Below are 23,026 nucleotides of genomic sequence, written 5' to 3'. Positions count from 1 at the left end.
ATAAGTAGAGGGTTAAATCATGTTAGGTGCGGGTGTCTCCAGTGAACACAGTTCTTTTGAATGGTACAGGAGTCAGTCGTTGAAAATCAGAGGGCTGCAGAGGAGAGTGGGAAATAAACAGAGATTAACCCCCGATCAGAGGTTAAGTAGCAGACTTAGAGTTGGGGTGAGTGGTCAGCTGTCTTCTGGAAAGAGGTCTGTTGGTCATTGTTCCTACATTGATCTTCAGTTGGTTCATGGCAGGTGATGTGCTGTGAGACGGCAAGTGCCAGCAGTCTGTGCTGCATAGACCCAGCCTGTGTAGACATTTGTTGACTGGCTGCCTTTTTTTCAACAGGCGTGGTGTCTGTCTGTTTTGAGGGAGACAGTGATGGTTACATCAACTTGGTGGCCTACCCTTATGTGGAAAGTGAGACTGTGGAGCAGGATGACACACCAGAGCGGGAGCAACCTCGGCGCAAACACTCCCGCCGGAGCCTGCACCGGTCAGGCAGTGGCAGTGACCACAAGGAAGAGAAAGCCAGCCTGTCCCTTGAAACCTCTGAGAGGTAAGGGGGTGGTGAGCAGGGTGAAGGTGCATGACTGGTCCTGGCATTACAAACACTCAAGACCTCTCTAGAGTCCTGACACATGGGGAAGTAGGGCCCAAGCTTGGGGAAAGATGGCTGGTATTCTTTGGCTACCACCTGAGTGTGTTACATCACCCCAGTGATGCTGTCTTCTGTGTATGGATGTAGCTGGTCAAGAGAGAGTGATGGTGAAGATCTCAGCCCTTCAGAAGCAAGGACTCCCCGTGCTCTGTGCTCTCCAGCTTTGTTGTGTCTCACACATAAGGTCAAAATGCATTGGTCCACGGTGAGGTTGCACCTGCTTTCAGACCTTGTAGGACTGCCCAAGCGCAGTGAGAGGCCATCCAGACCGGTGTTCTTTAAGGGTTCTGTACAAGGTTCTTTGACCTCTATGAGGTCAGCTGTTAACCCTTTCCCTGCAACTAAAATTTAGTTTATTGCATTGGAAATTATTTTTCTTGTAGATTAGGAAAATAGTCTATAAAGCATTGTCTCTCTTGATATTTTATGCAAGAAATGTGAACTCTCATAGGGTAGCTATCATCAAAAGGACAGATAATAAAAGTGTTGATGAAGATTTAGAGAAATTGGAACCCTCTTAAATTGCTGATGGGAATGTAAAATAGTGCAGCCACTCTGGAAAAATAATTATTCTTCAGAAAGCTAACCCCATCAATGCTACTCCTAGGAATAGGAGTATTTACCAAGAGAATTGGAAAAATACATTCAGACACAAAACTTGTAAACAGATGTTTATAGTTGAATTATTCCTAACAGCCAAAAAATGAAAACAACTGTGTCCATCAGCTAATGAATGGATAAATAAATGTGGTGCATCCATATAATAGAATATTATCCAGTGATAAAAAGGATTGGAATGCTCATGAGCCACGACAGGGATGAACTTTAAAAACTAAAGTGCTGAGTGAAAGAAGTCAGTCACAAAAAAAACACGTGTGATTCCATATATAGAAAATGTTCAGAATAGGCAAGTGCATGAGACAGGAAGGCAAGTTAAGGTATACCAGGGGCTGAGGGGGAGAGGAGGATAGGAAGTGACTGCTAATGGTGATAGTGTTTGTTTTGGGGGTAATGAAAATGTCCTAAAAATTAGATAGTGGTGAAGTTTTATAACCTTGTAAATAACACTAAAGAAACCATGAGTTGTAAAAAAAAAAAAAAAAAAAAAAATTTTTAAATAATAAAACTAACGTAAGCTAAAAATAATGTGAGCTTCCTGAAACAAGGTAAAATCAAAATTCTATAACTAAATTACTTTATATTTAATTTGGGGGCACCTGTCTGGCGGAGTGGGTGGAGCATGTGACTCTTGATCTCTGGATTGTGAGTTCGAGCCCCATGTTACTAGGTATAGAGATTACTTTAAAAAAAAAATCCTTTTTTTAAAGTATATTTAACTTCACTTAAAAATTAGTTTCCGTGAATAAGATCTGTGCCTCAACTTAGAAGTTAGATTTGGGACTTTTCTTATATGCGTGTGGCAGCACATTAGTTTATCTCTGACATCAGGTCAGTTGAGCAACACATGCTGTGCACCCTAGTTCCTGAAGCAGTAAGAGCCCAGAGTGTTCTGGCTCTCCTTACTCCCATTGATGGAAGAGGACACACACACATCGAGGAGCACAGAACCCCACGAGACTCTGGCTGAGTGTGTGATGTTTCCTCTCTGGGCCAGATCTGCATTTCTGGAGAGGAGAGGCCTTCACTCTGAGTAAGCAGGGTCTCCAGGAGTTAAGCTTTTTTTTTTTTTTTTTAATTTAGATTTTAGTTATTTAACATACAGTGCAATATTGGTTTCAGGAGTAGACTTCAGTGATTCATCACTTACAACACCCAGTGCTCATCATAACAGGTGCCCTCACTCATCTAGCCCATGCCCCCCCTCCCCCCCCCCCACCGCCCATCAACCTTCAGTTTGTTCTCTATCATCAAGTCTCTCTTGTGGTTAGTTTCCCTCTCTTGTCTCCCCCCTCTTCCCATACGTTCATCTGTTTTGTTTCTTAAATTCCACATGTGAGTAAAATCATATTGTATTTGTCTTTCTCTGATTAACTTATTTTACTTAGTATAACACATTCTAGCTCTATCCATGTCATCGCAAATGGCAGGATTTCATTCTTTTTGATCGAGTAATATTCGTGTGTGTGTGTGTAAAATAGACTCTGGTCTGCAGAAGCACTTCTTCAGGGCTTCTTGTTCATTCCCCAAGGGGCTTCCTCTTTACTGATGATTGTGGGACCTAAGCTTAGTCATTCATGTGACAAGGAATGTTCCCCAAGTCCTCAAGCCCATAGCTGGCATTGAAGCCTTTCTCTCAATAGCTCTTTAGAGTGGGCTTTCTTTGGTCCGCCAAAGGTACAGAAATTGCTTCACGAATCATCTGGTGAAAAGCCAATGAACATAGAATAACATCAAAGTCTACCCATGTCCAGGTTCAAGGCTCTGCTCTGAAAGTGACAGCTCTGTGTGCAGTGACCAGACCTCTGGCCTGTTCTCAGAGGCACTAAGTCTCTTCTAGGAATGTAGCTTATTCTTCACCAGGGCCAGAGCTACAATACCAAGGGTAATGCCAGGAGGAATGGGTGCCCTGTGCGGGCACGGAGGACTTATTTGGGTTTACTTGGCAGATGAGTAAGCCTTATTGTTTCTTAAAGAGGATCACAAAGAAAGCATCCATGAATGGCCTTAGCCATGCCCTCACCAGAAGAAAATGAGAGTTTTATGACGCTGAGAGGCATTGGTGGCTCCTCTACTTTCAGTTAAAGGGGAAAGGGATCTCTGCCCGTGTCTCTCATCCATTTCACCCAGTCTGTCCAATCACCCTGCAGGGGAATGTCAGCAATTTCTGGTACACACCAGCCCTGGTGGCTAGCTCAACTGCATGACTTACTCCATCTACAGTTAAAGGAGAGGCCAGAAGTTCTGGGGAGGACGGTGGCATTTGATATTGCTGCAGTGCTCTGCCTCTGCTCGGAGCTGCAGGCTTGCTCTGCCGTTTGCAGTGCACATGGCTTCTCCGGTGCTTGGCTTGGCTTGGCTTGGCGTGGTGAAGGAACATTGCAAGTTACTTCAAAGATTTTTGTGTTGGTGGGAAAAAGGAAGTTGTAGTAAAGTCCTAATATTTTCAGTTGGAGTCACCTTCTCAATAAAACCCCTTTGTGGTTTGACTTATTTTAGAAATAAAATCCCCTTACTGAAATGGCTTCATGACTTCCACAGGCACAAACTTTGTCCACTGAGAAAGTTTCTTTGGGGCCTATCCTGCCTTTTTTTCTTTGATGTTTTTCTCTTTCTTCCAGGTTGATACACAAGCAGACAGACATTCATAAGCATATAATGTCAGCATATGCTTTCTTTAGATCTTATTAAAAATTTGGTTGTAGATGTGGACAGAAATATGATAATTACTCGTGTTCTTGACAGTGGTGTCCCGTGCTCCACCCTATATTTGTTAAGTGTGTAACTGCACGTTTGTCAATTTTTGTATTTTTTTTAAATTGTAAAGTACATCTAACAATGTATCATTTTCACCTTTTTTCAGTGTATAGTTCAGTAGTATTAAGTACATTCACACTGTTGTGCAGCGATCACTACTATCCGTTCTCAGAACTCCTTTTTATCTCTGCCAGAAGCTCCACACCTGTTAAATAACTCTCCATTCCCCTTCCCCCCAGCCCCTGGCAACTGCCTTTCTATTTTCTGTTTCTGTGAATGTGCAGTTCCCTCAGATGAGTGGAATCATACAGCATTTCTCCTTTTGTGTATGGCTTATTTCACTTTAGCAGGATGTTTCAGGGTTCATCCAGGTTATAGCATGCGTCATGCGTCAGAATTCCATTCCTTTTTATTGCTGAATGACACTCCATTGTATGGGCACACCATGTTTTGTTTATCCATTTATCCACTGATGAACACTTGGGTTGCTTCACCTCTTATTTATTGTAATGATGCTGCAAATATTTGTGTAGTTTCTATTTGAGTTCTGTTTTCAGTTCTTTCAGGTATATACCTAAGAGTGCAATTGCTGGGTCATATATGATAATTGTACGTGTAACTTTTTGAGGAACCGCCAGACTTTTTCATAGCGGTTATACCATTTTACATGCTTTCCAGCAACATTTGAGGGTTCCAGTTTCTCCACATCCTCTACAACACTTGTTCTGGTTTATTTTTGTGATAGCCTTCCTAATGGATCCGGAGTGGTATCTTCATCACGTAATTTGGTGCAAAGAGTTATTTTTCAGACAGTTTTCAGAGACACAAGTATAAACACTACTTATTGCTCACTTTTATGCACTTATGCATCTGGGGTCCCTGTGTCACCCATCACCAGGGTCTGGTGCCACCAGGGTGGCAGATTAGGTCTGATCCAGGTCTCCTTCACCCTTTTCACTGAGACCCCAGAGGGTGACTTGTCTGAGCCCCTTCAGCAATGTGTTATGTTCTTCCTTCTTAGCTCCCAGGAGGCAAAGAGTCCGAAGGTGGAGCTCCACAGCCACTCAGATGTCCCTTTCCAGATGCTGGATGGCAACAGTGGTCTGAGTTCTGAGAAGATCAGCCACAACCCCTGGAGTCTGCGCTGTCACAAGCAGCAGCTGAGCCGCATGCGCTCAGAGTCCAAGGACCGAAAGCTGTACAGTATCCTTGTTACTACTTCAGCGGTGTTCCTTGCTGCGACCGTGGGTAGCTCCTGTGTCAGGATACCTTCTAGTACCATGGCCAGGGCCCTCTCTGTTCAGGAGCCCCACTTGTTCTCATCTCCCTTTTTCATAGGCTCTTTGTCATTCTTTTTTTTTTTTTTTTTTTTAAGTTTATTTATTCTGAGAGAGAGCAAGCACACGTTGGGGAGGGGCAGAGATGGAGAGAGAGTCCCAAGCAGGCTCCGCACTGCCAATGAGAGCTGGACTTGGGGCTTGAATTCACAGACCGTGAGATCACGGCCTGAGCCAAAACCAAGAGTTGGATGCCCAACTGACTGAGCCACCCAGGCACCCCTGTCATTCTTTGTTTTATTGACATGTTTTTTTCTGCCTTTTGGGGCTGGTAAGCCTGAAGCTTCAACTTGGCAGTCTAGAAGAGTGCTGTTTGGTAGAACTTTCTGAGACCATGGAAGTATCTGTATCTGTGTTTAGTATGGCAGCCACCGGCCATACTGAGTAACCAAAATGTGGCTGCTGTGCCTGAGTTACAGAATTTTATACTTATTTAAATTGAAATTGCCAGATGTGGCTAGTGGCTACCAGATTTGTCAGTGCAGGTCTAGAATCAGGGATCTGCATTTGTGTGCACACGTGCATATGCACACATACATTTCTCCACTCCCAAAAGAGAATAATTACAAAGTGGTACTTTTTTTTTGTCCAAAGAGAAACACCATACCTGAACAGCGTATAATAGTCTTTAAGATGGTAAACGCAAAGAAATATTATAAAATGGGAATTCTGCTGGTCAGTTACTATCTGAAGCAGTAGGCAGTAAATGACTAATACTTACTGAGAAACTGAGGGGAATGTGTTGAGGCCTGTTTACTCAGTTTTCATAACAGTCTTTTGAAGGAGAAAATGTTACGATGCCAGTTTAAAGATGAGGAGATGGCTGGGCGCCTAGGTGGCTCGGTCGGTTGAGCATCCGACTTCGGCTCAGGTCATGACCTCACGGTTTGTGAGTTCGAGCCCCGCATCTGTGCTGCCGGTTCAGAGCCTGGAGCCTGCTTCGAATTCTGTGTTTCCCTCTCTCTCTGCCCCTCCCCTGCTCACACTCTGTGTCTCTCTCTCTCAAAAATAAATAAACATTAAAAATTTTTTTTAAAGATAAGGAGATGGAAGCCCAAGGGGGTTAAGTGTTCTGCCCAGGCCCATGAGAGGCCAAAGCAAGATTCAAGAGCCCATGCTCTCGGGCACTGTGAGATATTTCTGCAGCCCTTTTTAAGTTTTATTGTCATTTGTTTATAAGTTATTGCAGATGATGAAATTAATAGCCAAATTTAATGGTTTTCTAGTAGATCTTCTTTAAAGAATTAGGAGATGTTAACATGTGCATCATCGAGCAATGCCAAGTATGTTATCATCCAAGACTGTGGTTGCTTCATGGTCCTCCAGTATGGAACTGAGGTCCAGGCTTTGGCCCTGATGACTTTTGGCAGCCTTGTGACTAGCCTGTGTACCTTTATCCAGGGTGGTTGCAGACCACAGGTTTAAATGAGGACATGGGTATAAATACCAGCTGGCCAGGACCATAGAGGCATTTTGAGCAGAAGGTCCTAAAAGTACTAAGGGACAAGCTGAAGTATATAGTCCCCTGGTTTGAAGTTTAGTCAGTAAATGGCAGGATAGAAATGTATTATTTATTTACTTAAAGTTTTTTTTTTTTTTTTAATTTATTTTGAGATAGAAGAGTGTGGGAGGGTGCAGAGGGAGAGGGAGAGAATCCCAAGCAGCCTCCGCACTGTCAGTGCACAGCCTAATGTGGGGCTTGAACTCAAGAACTGTGAGATTGTGACCTGAGCCGAAGTCGGACGCTTAACTGAGCTACCCAAGTGCCCTGACATGGTAGAAATTTAAATCCATCTTTTCCTAAGATTCCTGTTCGGAAGTGGTAAACCTGATTTCTCGTGTTTGAGATAGTGCTGTGAAGATGTCTTCCCTATTTCTTTTAGGCCTGGATGTGGTATGGCTTGAGCAGCGCCTTGGTTTACTTACGGTGCCAGGGATGCATGTGAATCTGGCAGACCTTCTTTAGTTTGTGTATGCCTACCAGACAGAGTAAAGTAGAATAAAATAAATGTGATGGTATCAGCAGATTGTCATAGATCCATACCGTGGAAAATTATTCAGCCATAAAAAAGGAATGAAATTTTGTCACATGCTACAGCATGGTTAAAACTTGAAAACATTTTGCTCTGAAACAGCCAAACACAAAAAGACAAATATGAAGTATCTAGAGTAGGCATACTCATAGAGACAGAAACTGGAATGGCAGTTCCCAGACATGGGGATGTGAAGAGGAATGGGAGTGTGTGTAGTGGGTACAATTTCTGATTTCTGTTTGGGAACATAAAAAAGTTCCAGAGATGAAGGGTGATGGTGGTTGCACAGTAATGTGAATGTACTTAATGCCACTGAACTGTGCAGTTAAAAGTAGTTAAAATGGCGCGGGGGTGGGGGGGCAGTGCCTGGGTGGCTTAGTCGGTTAGGCGTTCAACTTCGGCTCAGGTCATCATGATCACACAGTTTGTGAGTTCGAGCCCTGAGTCGGGCTGTCTGCAATCAGTGCAGAGCCTGCTTCGGGTCCTCTGTTCCCATCTCTCTCTGCCTCTCCCCAGCTACTGCACGTGTGTGCTCTCTCTCAAAACTAAATAAACACTTTTAAAAAATAGTTAAAATGGTAAATTTTGTTATGTGTATTTTGCCACAATAGAAACATTTTTGAAAATAATTGATAGGCCTGTGGTGTGAAATCTACATTTGAGAATTTGTGAGGTGAATACAGATTACATTTAAAGAGAATGCCCCCTTTTATAGAAAAACTTGGTTGTGGTTTCATGGTTGGGGCTGATGGTGAGTGTGGCTGTTACTCTCCTTGACGTGGTCCAGAGTTCCTCTTGCTTGAGAACGTGGTGCACCACTTCAAGTACCCCTGTGTTCTGGACCTGAAGATGGGCACCCGGCAGCATGGTGATGATGCATCAGCTGAGAAGGCGGCCCGGCAGATGAGGAAGTGCGAGCAGAGTACGTCAGCTACACTGGGTGTCAGGGTCTGTGGCATGCAGGTGAGTTGCCCTGGTGAGAGCCTAGCTGCTGCCGCCCACGTGTTTGGGGTTGCACATGTGCCTGCCTGCTATCCATGCCAGGTGTCCTCCGGGCCCACAGTGGTCCAGAATCTCCTCCGAGAGGGTGAGTGCCCCACGGGATGCTGAGTGCATCCTTATAGGTATGTTCCCTGAGCCCTCTCGGCCTTACCTGATGACCTTTGGGCTCCAGACACAGAGCCACTGTGAGAGCCTGTTGCCTTGACATTGGGACGATTAAGGGTGGTCAGAAGTACTTTTGACAGTGCCTGCCCAGGGCACTATAAGGTCATCAGACCTTTCTGGTGCTCACCCCCTCTGTCTCCTGGGCTTTCAGGTATACCAGCTGGACACAGGACACTACCTCTGCAGGAACAAGTACTATGGCCGTGGGCTCTCCATTGAAGGCTTCCGCAACGCCCTCTATCAGTACCTGCACAATGGCCTGGACCTGAGGCGTGACCTTTTTGAGCCCATCCTGAGCAAACTGCGGGGCCTGAAAGCTGTGTTGGAGCGGCAGGCATCCTACCGCTTCTATTCCAGCTCCCTGCTTGTCATCTACGATGGCAGGGAGTGCCGGGCAGAGTCCTTCCTGGACCGCCGGGCCGAGATGCGTCTCAAGCACCTGGATACTGGGCTCCCTGAGATGGCGCCACCCTGTGGCCCTAGCACCAGCCCCAGTAGCACCAGCCCTGAGGCCGGCCCCTCCTCTCCACCCAAGGTGGATGTCCGCATGATCGACTTTGCACATAGCACGTTCAAGGGCTTCCGGGATGACCCCACCGTGCATGATGGGCCAGACCGAGGCTATGTGTTCGGCCTGGAGAACCTCATCAGCATCATGGAACAGATGCGGGACGAGAACCAGTAGGCCCCGCCCTGGGCCCCCAGAACCCCTTCCTCTCCACCCGCAGGCAGGGACCATTGCTCTGACTGAACTCGCCGTGAGGACACACAGACTTGCTTTTAAAGGGTTATATTTCTCTTTGGTGTAAACTAAAAGAAATGTTTTTAGCTGTAGCCTGGAATCCATATATATAAAGTGAAGGAGGGCACAACACACATCCTCACAGCCAGGCTTCTTTAGCTCTACAGTTCTGACTGCTGTGTCCAGGCTGACTTAGGAAGGAAGAGGTGCCCTTGGTGGATGGGCTTGGCAGCAGGGACAGGGTGCCCTTGGACGTTGGTTTCTCTTGTCTAGGTCTTTGGGGTCTGTGGCTATAGGGCCCTGCAGGTTTTAGGGTGAAGCACTGGGCTGGTGCAGGTTCCCTCTGTGCTCACTCATCCTTTGTTCCTCAGAAGTAGAGGATTGGGTGCCCAGCTCTTGGGGACTTTCTAGTCTGGTGGTGTGGGCATCAGCCAGTGCTTTAACAGATGCCCCCAGGATACCACAGGGCCAATTGCACATAGCTGGACCCGTCCTTCTCAGTTCTGACCTTGGCGTGAGGCTAGATTCATGAAGCTGTGCTGAAGCCAGCTTTTGACAGAGAGTAGGCCATGGGATTCCCAGGCACTCTTTGGCACTTGAACCTGCTCCTCTTCCTGCCTGCACACCCCAGCCAGCCTTTCTCACCAAGATCCCTTGCCTGAAGAGGCTACCCCTTCCTGCCCCACTGAAGGGGTCCCTGCTGTATTTGCCAAGGAGAGTTAATGTCCCAGCAGGCTCCAGGGCCTCTGGTGGCTCTGGCCCAGACAGTATTTGCAGTTCTTGGGCTATGGGTGGGAGTCCTCTTCCTCTAGCTTGGGCAGCTGTGCTGCCTGTGGATGGGCTGCCCGTCCCAGGGCTCAAGGGCTGTGGTCCGCTCAGGGTGTCACCTTTCCCCAGGCTAAGCTCAAGGCAGCAGCCCATTGTAAGGAGCTCCAGTCGTGGGAGGGAGAGCTTTTTTTAAGCTTGTCTTCTCATAGGGACATTGTTTGGGCCCTGGGTGCAGGTGCCCAGATTCTGCTAATGAGTTTTGTCTTATCATTCCTGGGATCCATCAGTCTGTCCATTTCTCCATCTGCCAGCCCTTGTTACTTGGGATCTTTCCCCTGGGCTGTAGCCTTGTTTATTAGTAAATATTGGTTTCCATCATGCTTTCCTCAGCAAAATAGTCTTTTCCATTTCTGAGGTGAGCTTTGGCCCTTGTGCCTGTTGTCAGCAGGTGCTACCTTTTTACAAAGAACTGGTAGCAGATGAATTGTATGAGGTATTTCCCGGCTGGCCCAGCACCTTGTCTGTAGGCCTGGAGTGTGGCTCTGCTCAACAGTGTGGTACAGTGAAGGCCCAAGGGGCAACCCTTCTTGTGGTTTCAGTAATTTTTGCCACCAGCCCTTAATGGCACAGAGACCTGCCACCTCTAACATGTGGCCAGGAGGTGACACGGCACTCAGCCATTGCCATGGTTAGTGCCCTCACCTCTGGGCCTAGGGCCGCTGTCGTTGTCACTTTTGGCATGGCCCTTGTTTGGGCATTAAAGGTAAGCCTGCCAGTCTGTATATGAGAAGCCTTGATAACTGGTGGACTACTTTCCTAGTCCTTAGAGATGCAGCCTCACACATTTTAAACGGGCTCCTTGATGGATCCCATCTCTCTCGGCCCTCTGATCCTGGTGCCAGTGGTGGGCAGGTTCCCATTCCTTGGGGCTGGGAGGGACAGCTTGCCTGTTTCTGGTCAATAATGACCATCTTTCTTGTACCATTCTGTGGCTTCAGCCATAAGGGTAGTAGCTCTTCATTAGTGCAGACCGTCGTTTCCTGGCAGGGCAAAGGCCAAGACAGAGTCAGGGGCTGCTTGGGACTCCCTTCAGTTGAAACTCTCCAGCCTGGGGATGTGCTGTGCCACCTCAGTTCCTGTATTTGGGGGAGCAGATGCTGCCCCATTCTCTTCGTAGTGAGAGAGCTATACCCACTTACCTTCAGTGTTTTCCTGGCACTAAAAAGAACAGAAGGGTCTGGGATTTGCTGCTTCTCCATTAGGGCAGGACCCCTCTTTTCGGCACTTTTGACACTGGGGGGACCCAGCTCTGTTACCTGGTGGGTGTTGGGCTTGTGTGTGCACACATGCTCTCTCTCTCTGCCTCTACTCTCTCCCAGGTCCTTGCCAGAGAGCCCTGTCCCTGCCAGGCCCTGCCTTCCCAAACCCCAACTTGGGACCAAAGTACAACGCGGGATCATAGGTTGGGGCGCTCAAGTGACCCCCCTCTATAGTGCTTACTTGGGCCAAGTCAACACCAGCCCCCTGGGCTAGGGGGGGTGGGGTGGGACCGGTGGTGCTTAACGAGGAAGGGGACCAGTGTAGCAACTTGCAGGAGACCCCACCTCTCCCTCCCCTCACATTGGGGCCTGTGCAGTGGGTGTGGGGGTTTCCCCAGGGGCCAAAGCCCTGGGCTAATTCAGTAGCCGCTGCTCACTCGCGCACATCTGGCCACGTGCACGCCCCCTAGATGCAGATTGCTTGGAACTTTAAAGCTGTTCAATTTGGTTTTGTTTGTGCTGATTTAAAAAAATGTTTTAATGAGAAAAATTGGAGCACCCTGGGAAGGACGTGGTTCCTTTACTTCTCGGGGCACCGTAAGGCCTCGTCTCTAGGAATCGTTCTTTGCTCCACTTTCCTGGAAGCTGCCTAAACCTGCCCAAGCTGCCCCAGGTCTGCACTCTCTTCCACTCTCGGCTCCGCCCACGGCTGGGCCATTGCGTCTCCTAGGGACCTTGCGTGCGGGGGAGGGGTGCTCGGGCCTTGGGCCCGGCGGCCCCTTTCTGTACACCTAGCGCTGCCCGCCCCGCTTGTGTCTGAGGTCGTGTATGTCAAAATAAAGCCGCTAGAAACTGAGCTGTGTCCGCGTCTTTGTAGTCCCGCGGCTCCCGGGAGGCAGGTCCAACCCCGTTGCCCCGCGTCCCTCCGCCGCGTCCCACGAGCCGCTGCGCCGGGGCGGGGCCGGAAACGGCCGCGCGGCAGCAGACCCCGGCACCCGTCGGCGAGAGAGCCTCGCCCTTGGCGCCAGTTCCGCCTTTGGATCCGCCAATGGGCAGCTGACCCGCAGACCCCGTCCCGGTCCCCATGGCAGCTCGGCGTGCTCGGGCTCTCATTGGCTACGTCTGCCAGAACGCCGCGCCCCGGCGCTCCGACGTCGGCGTCCGTGCCACGTATACGGCAGTCGATTGGCCGGCTCGGGCCAACGTCACCCCCCCGCCTAGGTCCGGCCTGAGTTCCGGGCCAGCAGCTCTCCGTCTGGCGTCGCTTCTTCCTGTGTGCGGTCCCGGGTAGGCGGCAGGGCGGACTGGGCGGCCAAGGCAGAGCCAGAGTGGGTCAGTCTGGCAGGTGAAGGGCTCGGGCCGCGGCGGGAGTTCGCGGCAGGGCTCGGCCGGGCGGGCCGGGCCGCGGACGCTTCGGAGTCTGGGACTCACTCTCCGGCCGCCCGCAGGCGCGATGAAGGCACTGATCTTGGTGGGCGGCTATGGGACGCGTCTGCGGCCGCTGACGCTGAGCATCCCGAAGCCACTGGTGGATTTCTGCAATAAGCCCATCTTGCTGCACCAAGTGGAGGCGCTGGCCGCGGTAAGACCCGGGGTCGGTGTCGTGGTGGGACCTGGCAGGACGAGGGACTAGGTCGTGAATGCCCGTGCCTTCTGGCTGAGACCTTCTGTCGGCCGGCGCTGTTTTGTCCAACAGGCAGGCGTAGACCACGTGATTCTGGCGGTTAGCTACATGTCTCAGGTGCTGGAGAAGGAAATGAAGGCGCAGGAGCAGAGGGTGAGGCTCGGACTCTTGACCTTTTTCTTTGCTCCCCGCGCAACCACCCATCCTGTTGGGAGGAACCTGACAGGCGGCTTATCCCTTTCAGCTGGGAATCCGAATCTCCATGTCTCACGAAGAAGAGCCTTTAGGCACAGGTCAGTAAAGACAGGAAGGTTCCTTTGGGGTTTAGGGTCTGAGAAGGGGTAAGACTCAGCGTGGATGGGGTATGCTGAGCCTGGTTCCAAAGGTTCAAACCCCTAGAAAGATGGTGACCTGCACCTCTCTCCTAGCTGGGCCCTTGGCACTGGCCCGTGACTTGCTCTCTGAGACTGCAGATCCTTTCTTCGTTCTCAACAGTGATGTGATCTGCGATTTCCCCTTCCAAGCCATGGTGCAGTTCCACCGGCACCATGGCCAGGAGGGCTCCATCCTGGTAAGGGATCAGGTCTTTCTTCTCTGACACTCCTGCCCCGATGCCCAGCCTCTTCCAGTCTGCGGCCCTTAACTATCTGCTTGTGTTGTGGGTGCAGGGCTGTGCAGTATGTGTCTTTAAGCATTTGGGGCACAGCCCCGGAGATTTAGGACAGTGTCCCCCTCTACTCAGGTGACCAAAGTGGAGGAACCCTCTAAGTATGGTGTGGTGGTATGTGAGGCTGACACAGGCCGCATTCACCGGTTCGTGGAGAAGCCGCAGGTGTTTGTGTCCAACAAGATCAACGCAGGCATGTACATTCTGAACCCTGCAGTGCTGCGGCGCATCCAGGTGTGTAGAAGCCAGCTGCTGGGTGGGCTGGGGCAGGGCAGGCCCCTACCCCCCTGACCCTGCTTACGAGTTGCCCACTCCCACAGCTGCAACCTACATCCATTGAGAAGGAGATCTTTCCTGTCATGGCCACGGAGGGGCAGCTATATGCCATGGAGCTGCAGGGTGAGGCAGGGAGGCCACAGGCTGGGGGTGGGGTGAGGCTGGGCTGAGCCCCCTGATGCATTTCCTCCCAACAGGCTTCTGGATGGACATAGGGCAACCCAAGGATTTTCTCACTGGCATGTGCCTCTTCCTACAGTCCCTGCGACAGAAGCAGCCTGAGCAACTGTGCTCAGGCCCTGGCATTGTGGGCAATGTGCTGGTGGTAAGGCCCCTGCCCAGCCCATCGTAAACCCACGTTCCCCCACCCCACCCCACCCCACCCCTTCATCTCAGGAGACAAGTGGTTCACTTGTATTTCCCTCATTGTCCTTAGGACCCAAGTGCCCGCATTGGCCAGAACTGCAGCATCGGCCCCAACGTGAGTCTGGGTCCTGGCGTGGTAGTGGAGGATGGTGTGTGCATCCGGCGATGCACAGTGCTGCGAGACGCCCATATCCGATCCCACTCCTGGCTCGAGTCCTGCATTGTGGGCTGGCGCTGCCGCGTGGGCCAGTGGGTAAGCCTGTGGGCTGGGCCAGATGGGGAGAGGGGCAGGGAATGTGCCTGCCTTGCTGACCAGGCCTGCCCCCTCCCTCGAGGTGCGCATGGAGAACGTGACAGTGCTGGGTGAGGACGTCATAGTTAACGACGAGCTCTACCTCAACGGGGCCAGTGTGCTGCCCCACAAGTCTATTGGCGAGTCGGTGCCGGAACCACGCATCATCATGTGAGGGGATACCATGGGGCTGGCTGAATCTCCATTTCCCTACTGGCATGGGGAGCTCTGGCTTGACACATCAAAAGGCCCTGGACTCGCCGTTATCTCAGAGGACTAGACAAGGCTGAAGCTGTTGGACACCTGCCCTCTCTTGTGGACGTAATCTGGCAGGATCCTTGCTGGGCATCCTCTACAAAGCCTACTCCCTCAAGAAGGTCCGGGCCAGGGCTGTATGGAATAATAATTTAATGTTCACTGTGGCCCTGACTGAAAGTCAAGCTCAGGCACAATTAGGACACGGCTGGGTTCCCGCCAATGAGGTTACGCTCAGACAAGGAGGTTGGACATGGCGGGGATGGGGGAGGACATGGGGAATAGGGCAAGAGGAGCTCATAAATAGGGCCCAGCCTGGGTCTGAGTTCAAGGGTGGAGGCTGCTGCTGTGTGGGCTAGGCTGCCGAGGAAGTGGTACTGGTACTGGCTGCCTTCTCCCAGTCCTCTACAGACACGATGGTGGCTTTGCAGAAGAAGCAATCCTTGTTGTTCATCAGATGCTGGTTGATGCAGGCTCTACAACGGGAGGAGGAGGAGGGTCTGTGTATCCCTGCTGCTTCCCCAGCCCCCTGCACCAATGGGGCCCACTTACTTGCAGGACTTGTGGCCACAGGGCTGGAACACGGCAGAAATGGGGTGAGCATAGCAGATGGGGCAGAGATCCTCCTCGCTGGTGGGCTGCAGGGAGCAGAGTGCAGGGTGGGCTGGGGTCAGATACCCAGACAAGGACACATGCCACGCCTGTGTGGTATGCACATTTGTGCTAACATGTGTTTGGGTGGTGTGGACGTGTGTGCAGTGGCTCCCACTCACCAGGGAGGCAGCTGCTGCCTGGGCCGACGCAGAAGTCAGGTGTGCCAGCATCTGTTCCACCTGGGCCAGCTCCTCAACGCTGATGTAATCTGTGTCTGGGGGTTGGTGGCAGTTGTCAGACCCAATGTGGCCCTAGAACCCAGTGCCTCTTAAATACCACAACTTGGGAATTTGCTCTTCTGGAGACTCCTCACCTAGGCCAGTCCCAGATCCCGCTTCCCTGACCCACCCCTGGCCCACTCACAGCTCTGTAGGGAGAAGCGCTTCCGGTCAGGGGCAGGCAGGACAGTGCCAGGGGCAGGAGGCTCTGGCTGCCCCAGGAGATAGCATATAGAGCGGAGCTGGAAGCAAGGATCAGCCAGGAGCACTGACGTGGCTCTTTCTGTCCTGGGTGGGAGAGGGTGCAAGGGTAGTCAGAAGGTTGGGCCTATCTGAAAACGATACCTATTGGAGGGGTGGGGTGGACAATTCAGCCCACCTGAATTGCCTCTGTCCCACCTCACCTCCCTGCTGCTCACACTGCCACACCCCCTACCCTCCCCGCCCAGTCCTGGGTCCCAGTAAGAACCCATACAGCCCTTGTACCAGTTTAAATGGGTGACTAGCAGACACTGAAAGCCTACCTACCCCCTAATATACACTAACTCCAAAGAAAACAAATAAATAGCACTAGCAGCTTAAAGGCGTGCCTCCCAGGTTTCCCTGCTACTATTCCCGGGAAGACAGGCACCGGGGAAAGCCATAGGCTAAGAACAGGCTGGGACATCAGAGACGGACTCGCGCCCCCTCTGGCGGCCACCCTGGGACCTAGGTCGAGGTTGGGGGGGGGGGGGGTGCCCCACCCCCTCCGGCCTGGGGCCAATGGGAGGCCGAGGCCCCGCCCTCCTCCAGGAGAGTATTTAGAAGCCGATCGGGGAAGCACCCGGAGAGCTGGGGAAGCCGGTGGAGGGAGTGCTGCTGAGTGGAGCTCGGCCCCAAGTCCCGACCTGGACCCGGGAAGCAGGGGCGGTTGGCGTGTGGGGTGGAGCCCACATCCAGCAGAAGTGGGTGAGTCCTGGAGCCGCGCCCCACACAGAACTGCCCCATTCCACCCCCGGCAATCACCACCATGGCCTGGCTGGTGCTGCTGGGCGCACTGCTGTGCATGCCGCGCGTTGGGGTGGGCAGTCTGGGCTCAGAGGGCTTTTTGCCCTCCGCACCCCATAACTGCCCCTACAGATGTGTGTGCGCCGCTGACCTGCTGAGCTGCGCGGGCCTGGGGTTGCAGGACGTGCCGGCTGCGTTGCCTGCCGCTGCTGCGGACCTCGACCTGAGCCACAACGCGCTCCAGCGCCTCCGCCCCGGCTGGCTGGCGCCGCTCTCCCGGCTGCGCGCCCTGCGCCTAGGCCACAACGAACTGGTCGTGCTAGGTCACGGAGTCTTCACCAACGCCAGCGGCCTGCGGCTACTCGATTTATCATCTAACGCGCTGCGGGCGCTTGGCCGCCACGACCTCGAAGGGTTGGGGGCGCTCGAGAGGCTGCTTCTGTTCAATAACCGCTTAGCGCACTTGGATGAGCACGCCTTCCATGGCCTGGGCGCACTCAGCCGTCTCTACCTGGGCTGCAACGAACTCTCCTCCTTCTCTTTTGACCACCTGCACGGTCTGGGCACGACCCACCTACGTACTCTGGATCTCTCCTCCAACCGCCTGGGACGCATCCCAGTACCTGACCTGGCTGCACTGCCAGCCTTTCTTAAGAACGGCCTTTACCTGCACAACAATCCATTACCCTGTGACTGCCGTCTCTACCACCTGCTGCAGCGCTGGCATCAGCGGGGCCTAAGCGCTGTGAGTGACTTTGCCCGAGAGTACATGTGCCTGGCCTTCAAGGTACCCACATCCCGTGTGCGCTTCTTTGAGCACAGCCGTGTCTTTGAGAATTGCTCAGCTGCCCTGGCTCAGGGCCTAGAGCAGCCCGAAGTGCAGCTGCACGTGCAGATGGGTCGGTCCCTGAGGCTGCACTGCAACACCAGTGCCCCAGCTGTGCGCATCGCCTGGGTGTCACCACAGCACGAGCTGCTGGTGGCACCAGGATCCCGAGACGGCAGCATCGCAGTGCTGGCTGATGGCAGCTTGGCCATAAGCAATGTGCAGCCGCAGCACGAGGGGGTCTTTGTGTGCCTGGCAGCCGGGCCCCGCCTGCATCACAACCAGACGCACGAGTACAACGTGAGCGTGCATTTCCCACACCCTGAGCCCGAGGCTTTCAACACAGGCTTCACCACCCTGCTGGGCTGCGCTGTGGGCCTGGTGCTTGTGCTGCTCTACCTTTTTGCGCCACCCTGCCCAGGCTGCCGCCGCTGCTACCGTCGCACCTGCCACTGCCGCCGCTGGCCCCGGGCACCCAGCCCCCTCCAGGAGCTGAGCGCACAGTCCTCAGTGCTCAGCACACCACCGGATGTACCCAGCCGCAAGGCCAGTGTCCACAAGCATGTGGTCTTTCTGGAGCCGGGCAGGAGGGGCCTCAATGGGCGTGTGCAGCTGGCAGTAGCCGAGGACTTTGATCTCTACAATCCTGTGGGCCTGCGGCTCAAGGCTGGCTCTGAGTCTGCTAGCTCCACGGGCTCTGAGGGCCTGGTGATGACCTAGGCTGCCCTGGGCCCAGAGCCAGGCCACTTGCCACCCGCTGCTCGCCCTGCTCCCTGCTGCCGCCCTGACAACTGCCAGATGCTGGTGGGAGCGCTGGGCTTGGTCCTCCAGCCTCCTGCACGGCCTTGACCTCAACCACAGCAGCCCCAATCACTAATGGAGGGGCTGGGCTCCCCACCCTCTCTCCTGCTCTGCTCTAACACAGGGCTCAAAGGCCCTAGACCCTAGCAGGACCTACTGGTGCCCACACGTCCCACGAGGACTGGAACTGGGGCCATCTGGAAGAGCCCTTGCCTGAGAGCCCTAGGTACACCACCTCAGAGGCCGAGGCAGCTACCAAGCTGTGGTGAAGTACTGAAGCATAACCATCTTCCCCTTCCCAAAGGGACAGGAAGAGAGTGGGCCCACAGGGGAAGAGGAGAAGGGCTCCAAAGGAAGACCTAGGCCCCCACCCAGGGTGGAAGGAGGAAACATGCACCAACATCCAACCTACTTCAAGCTCCACAACTCCATGCAGTCTGCTGGGCAGGAAGGAAGCAGGTGGGGCTCCTCAAGAGACCCCCAGGGGGCCTGGCCCGAGCATCAGCCAGAGTGGCCCTGCTCCCTCTGGTCAGGGGCAGCCACAGACCACTCTGAGAGCACAGCCTCTCCCGTGGGCTCACAAGACAGCAGTAAGGGGCAACATGGCCTGTGCCCCCAGCTTTTTAGCAGTAAAAAGCCCGAGCATGGCCAAGATGGGAGGGCCTAGCCGGAACTTGCTGTCCCTCGAGGATAGAAGCCTCTTAAGGGCTGGCACTGATCTTGGTCTAATGGCTGAGGCAGTGCCCTGGTCTCATATGCTCTTACCACCCACCACAGGGAGGCAGGGAAGGGGGCGGGGGGCCTGGGAACCCCTCCTGCGTGGGTGCTGAGCTGGGGGCTCCTACAAGTTCTGGATCCAGTTGTTCATGGAGTTCCTTAATAAAGGTGGTACATGCTCATCACCAGAGCCTTCGTGAACACAAGTAGCAGTGTGTGCGCTCAGCCCCCCTTCCCAGCAGTGCTGTGCTGGATGCTGCAGGAGAGCACCCCGCCCATGCCTGAGGTATAACCACAAGCCAGTGGCTATGACCATGCGGCTCGGGCACCCTGTTCTGCTGGGGTCCCCGATTCTCCTACTCAGAGCTACTGCTGCTACCACCTGTTTAGGCAGTTTGTACATCATGACCTCCCCCTGGCCTCAACGCCTGATGCTGAGGTCCATTTTAGAGATGAAGAAACGGCGGCAGGGAGGCCCTGCCTGGTGCATTCCCCATCAGCCATGCCAGCTCCCATGGGGCCCTGGTGCCTAACACTTACCCCGACGCCGGGCCATGCACCAGGAGCCGCACCAGGATGCCTGTCACAGCCACCAGAATGGGATAGTGGTCCACGCTCTCCAGGCCTGAAGGGAAAGGAGGGATCCAGGGATCCTGAAGAGGGATCCAGGCCTCCTGGCTAGTGCGAGCCCCCCTGTCCTCCCCACAGAAGGGCGACCTAAGGCTGAGGGTACCAAGCCTGCCTGTCCCAATGCAGAATGGACAATCAGGCGTCACAACTCCTAGCAGAGGAACCAAGGCTTGTGCTATGTTGGGTTCAGGGCACTGGGTCCTCACCAGGCAGCCGCAGGGTGACCACGCGGTCAAACAGGTTCCTCTCGGCCGTCACCCGGTTCAGCACCTGGTTCAGCAGCTGTGAGGGCAGGAGCCCATTGGTGGAGTGGATGGGTGGGCTCACCACCGGGGAGTCCCCAGGGGCCCCCCCACCCTGCCCAGATGGACACACCTGTGCGAGACGCCGTAGCAGCATCTCAGAGGTAGGCCGGGCCCAGTCCAGGAATATCTCAGGCACCAGCGTGATGGTCATCTCCAAGACACGCAGCAGGCTGACCGAGAGGTCAAAGCAGGTGGCACACACCTTGAGCTGCCGGCTGTCCACAAAGTTCCGCTCTAGGCGCTCGGCAGCCTGTTGGATCTGAGCCACCAGCAGGTGGGCAGTCAGTGGCCTGGCCACACTGCAGTTCATGCCTGGTCCTCTGCAACACCACAGCCCACGCGACCCACTGTGACCCACCTCCTGGATCATGCCGATGAACTCAGAGAAGGCCCAGTTGAGCTGGTTGAGGACACTGTTGAGGAAGCTGGGTGCCACATCAGGACCCTCCCGCAGTAGGTCTGCCATGTGCTGCTGAAGCAGGGTGGAGGGGCAGGGCTCTGCAGGGGCATCGACACGGTGGCATCACTGGGCACTCTGGTCTGTGGTTCCTGCCTGTCTACCTCTGTCCTGACTTGTTGGGCCATTGGTGTAAGGACAAAAAGATGGCTCCCTGAGGATGCTCAGGTCATGAAGGCAGGGAAGACAGGGTACAGTGCTGCCTGGGGGTTAGGGCTAAATCTGTCCCTCCTCCTGCTGGCAAGCCACAGGCTGAAGTTATTCCTGGCCCCACACCATCCCTTTGGCCTAGAGCAGCCCCCCAGCCATAGCCTGCCCCCAAAGAAGTCCTCAGCCGCATGCCCCTCAGAGAGGGCTAGACCCAGACAGGGTGACCTAGGCCTCTCCTCATTCATTTCAAGACCAGCATCCCCGAGACCTACTGTGTCAGAGCCCTGCCGTCCTCTACTCTCCTCTGCTGCCCTTGGCCTGGCCTTGGCATATGGCCGAGGTGGTGGGTGCCAAGTCTGGGCTGACGGGGAGCGGTAACCAGAGCCCTTAAGCCACAGCCGGGCTGGACACCACCCCCCCACCCCGTGCAAATCAATAGTTCCTACAGCCAGCAGGATGAATATCTAGTCCCACTGCCACTCTAACTGCAGCTCAGTTCCACCCGCTAGTGCATCCGAGAAAACCGGCAAGGACTTGATGAGTGACTTCACACAAGGCACTCAGTCTCTGGGGACCCTTTCGTGCAAAAACCCTGCCCATGAAGGCAGAAACACATCACGTAGGCCTAGGAAAACCACCAAGTGGGGTGAGTGCAGAGTATGGCAGGCAGACTGCAAGGCAAAAAACCCAGGACCCAGGAGGGGCCTAGGTGAAGGTCCTCAGGCTCACAGGGCTTTGCTGGGCCATCCATGGCCCCTGGAGAGACAGTATAACCTCTGCCCCCAACCAAATTCCCCTTCCTCTTGGGAACGCCATGGGCACCCTCTGGGGCCCTGACCAAGCCCCAGTCTGTGCGCCTGCCTTGACTCAAGTACACTGAAGTGGGAGGTGGACATGGTGCCAGGATGAGGCTGGAGGTCAGGGAGCTGGTTCGGAGTCCTCACTCTAAGCTGCCAGCACCCTGAGAAGATGCTGCCCCTTTTCACCATGACCCATGCACAGCATTCAGGCCCAAAGGACACACATGGGACAGGGGAGCAAGGGGGAGGTGTCCCAGAGTGTCCTTGGACTGGGAGGAAGCAGGGAAATGGAAACGCCGGGGGGCAGAGCTGGGGCCCAACAGGAGTCCGGGAGACAGGCCAGGAGAAGCGAGAAGAGTCCAAGAAGACCAACAGCAGTGGGCCAGAGCCACCGGGTCACCCAACCTGGACACTCACTCTGGAGGCTAGGCAAGTTGGCGTCCTCTGGCTTGGTTTTCAGCAGGTGCGGCAGCCGTGTATAGCGGTACCCAAAGCCACAGCCCTGTGGGTAGGGTCAGTGGGGGTCAGGGAGGCAGGGAAGCTCTCCCCTTCAGCCAGCCATAGCCACTTCCCATCCAACCACACTTACCCTCCAGAGCCGCACCAGGATCCAGTTGGTCTGGGCCCAGGGCCGCTGCTCATAGGGAGCCAGGAGGCTCCTCACCATGGCAATACGCCTGCAAGGGCAAGGGGTGGTGGGCACAGGGTAAGGCCAGACATGGTGCTGTGCAGGTCAGAGTGCCCGCCTCCCTGCTCCGACCCCCACTCACTGCTCCTCAGGGATCCGCTCCACAGCCCGCAGGGAGTGTGGGTAGCACACGTAGCTAGCCAGGGCCTGCATCAGCGAGTCACGGATGTCTGTTGGGACAGGCTGTGCCTCAGCAGGTAGCTGGCATGAGCCCCGGCCCCCATGCCTCAAGCCCACCTGGCCGGCATTCTGTGCAAAAAACGGCCAGCCAGAAGTGCCATCCCACCCCCATATCCCCAAGCCCTTTGTAGGGCACCTCACCAGTGCCCACGATGCGTGTATCGGCAAAGTGTTTGGCAAGGATGGCAGCCAGGCGTGTCAGAGTCTCTTCATAGCCTGCAGGATGGGGCAGTAGGAGTGCTTGGCCGGGAGCGGGGGTTCCAGAGGCAGGCACGTCCCTTGGCAGGGTGAGTGGGCTTGGGCAGTGGGCTCCAGAACTGACTTCAAGGGCCAGTCTGGGCCCAAGCTGTCATCTAGGGACTTTGGGCATGGCATTCACTGACTGTGAGAGGCCATTGCACAGACTCACTGTGGGGGAGGACGGGTCCTGCAAGAGTCCTGACTGGGCTCAAACCCATCTCCGCACACACACTTGATGGCTCAGCAGTCAAAGCCCCTTGGGCACCCATGGCTCCGCCTCTGAGGACAAAGCCTGCACCTAGGCCTGGGGCGGGGCAGGGGACAGGCCAGGGGCCTGACAGCCCACAGCCTGATCCAGACATAAACCACCAAACCCAGCCTGAAATCAGTAGTCTGCAAGAAGCCCAAGCTCCTACATGTGGCCTCCAGCAGGGTACCACCACCCCTTACTGCGATCTGCAAACACAAGCCGCTCTGCCTTTGCATGGGCTGCCACATCCCACGTGCAGTGCCAGGGTGTCTGTGTGAGGCCAACCGGCTCCCGTACCACAGCAAGAAGGAA

General features: G+C 54.0%; 4 protein-coding genes across 11 annotated transcripts in view; 3 read left to right on the top strand and 1 right to left on the bottom strand.

Moving 5' to 3' along the window:
- The window catches only part of IP6K1 (inositol hexakisphosphate kinase 1), a 61,258-nt gene extending 49,071 nt beyond the window's left edge, over nt 1-12,187 (top strand). Inside the window, exons 3-6 of one of the 2 annotated variants that reach the window (XM_060631027.3) lie at nt 338-548; nt 5,047-5,228; nt 8,183-8,358; nt 8,714-12,187. In XM_060631027.3, the coding sequence (XP_060487010.1) occupies nt 338-548; nt 5,047-5,228; nt 8,183-8,358; nt 8,714-9,247 (1,103 nt within the window). In that variant the 3' untranslated portion in view covers nt 9,248-12,187. The remainder of the gene's footprint in view (nt 1-337; nt 549-5,046; nt 5,229-8,182; nt 8,359-8,713) is intronic. The other variant, XM_060631029.2, reaches the window with a different exon arrangement.
- A 359-nt stretch (nt 12,188-12,546) lies between these two features.
- On the top strand, nt 12,547-14,978 carry GMPPB (GDP-mannose pyrophosphorylase B). Its single transcript, XM_060631030.2, has 9 exons — nt 12,547-12,913; nt 13,028-13,108; nt 13,200-13,248; nt 13,384-13,526; nt 13,698-13,856; nt 13,943-14,021; nt 14,096-14,223; nt 14,335-14,517; nt 14,600-14,978. The coding sequence occupies exons 1-9, from the start codon at nt 12,785-12,787 to the stop codon at nt 14,729-14,731; spliced, it is 1,083 nt and encodes a 360-aa protein (XP_060487013.1). The 5' UTR covers nt 12,547-12,784; the 3' UTR covers nt 14,732-14,978.
- The window catches only part of RNF123 (ring finger protein 123), a 29,589-nt gene continuing 21,510 nt past the window's right edge, over nt 14,948-23,026 (bottom strand). For 5 of the 7 annotated variants that reach the window (XM_060631012.3, XM_078443064.2, XM_078443065.2 and 2 more), the window contains 11 exons: nt 22,366-22,440; nt 22,127-22,214; nt 21,946-22,033; nt 21,774-21,858; nt 20,308-20,447; nt 20,020-20,208; nt 19,851-19,926; nt 19,555-19,639; nt 15,829-15,971; nt 15,364-15,679; nt 14,948-15,287 (listed from right to left, as the gene is read on the bottom strand). In XM_060631012.3, coding sequence (XP_060486995.1) covers nt 15,167-15,287; nt 15,364-15,679; nt 15,829-15,971; nt 19,555-19,639; nt 19,851-19,926; nt 20,020-20,208; nt 20,308-20,447; nt 21,774-21,858; nt 21,946-22,033; nt 22,127-22,214; nt 22,366-22,440 — 1,406 coding nt within the window. In that variant the 3' untranslated portion in view covers nt 14,948-15,166. The remainder of the gene's footprint in view (nt 15,288-15,363; nt 15,680-15,828; nt 15,972-19,554; nt 19,640-19,850; nt 19,927-20,019; nt 20,209-20,307; nt 20,448-21,773; nt 21,859-21,945; nt 22,034-22,126; nt 22,215-22,365; nt 22,441-23,026) is intronic. The other 2 variants (XM_060631013.3, XM_060631015.3) reach the window with 1 other exon arrangement.
- Nucleotides 15,970-19,199, top strand: AMIGO3 (adhesion molecule with Ig like domain 3). The gene has a single exon (XM_060631026.3). It carries the CDS (start codon nt 16,693-16,695, stop codon nt 18,214-18,216), a length of 1,524 nt encoding a protein of 507 aa, XP_060487009.1. The 5' UTR covers nt 15,970-16,692; the 3' UTR covers nt 18,217-19,199.

This window comes from Panthera onca, chromosome A2, assembly GCF_046562875.1.
Source record: "Panthera onca isolate mPanOnc1 chromosome A2, mPanOnc1 haplotype 2, whole genome shotgun sequence".
Lineage (NCBI taxonomy): Eukaryota > Metazoa > Chordata > Mammalia > Carnivora > Felidae > Panthera > Panthera onca.
This window is presented reverse-complemented; position numbering and strand designations above follow the sequence as displayed.

What these genes read in the sequence shown, in the direction of transcription:
- AMIGO3 (XM_060631026.3), top strand. Translation starts at nt 16,693, where the DNA reads ATGGCCTGGCTGGTGCTGCTGGGCGCACTGCTGTGCATGCCGCGCGTT.
- GMPPB (XM_060631030.2), top strand. Translation starts at nt 12,785, where the DNA reads ATGAAGGCACTGATCTTGGTGGGCGGCTATGGGACGCGTCTGCGGCCG. An exon ending in AGAAGAGCCTTTAGGCACAG is followed by an intron (nt 13,249 to 13,383) that starts GTCAGTAAAGAC and finishes CCTCTCTCCTAG; the next exon opens with CTGGGCCCTTGGCACTGGCC. An exon ending in TTGTGGGCAATGTGCTGGTG is followed by an intron (nt 14,224 to 14,334) that starts GTAAGGCCCCTG and finishes CATTGTCCTTAG; the next exon opens with GACCCAAGTGCCCGCATTGG.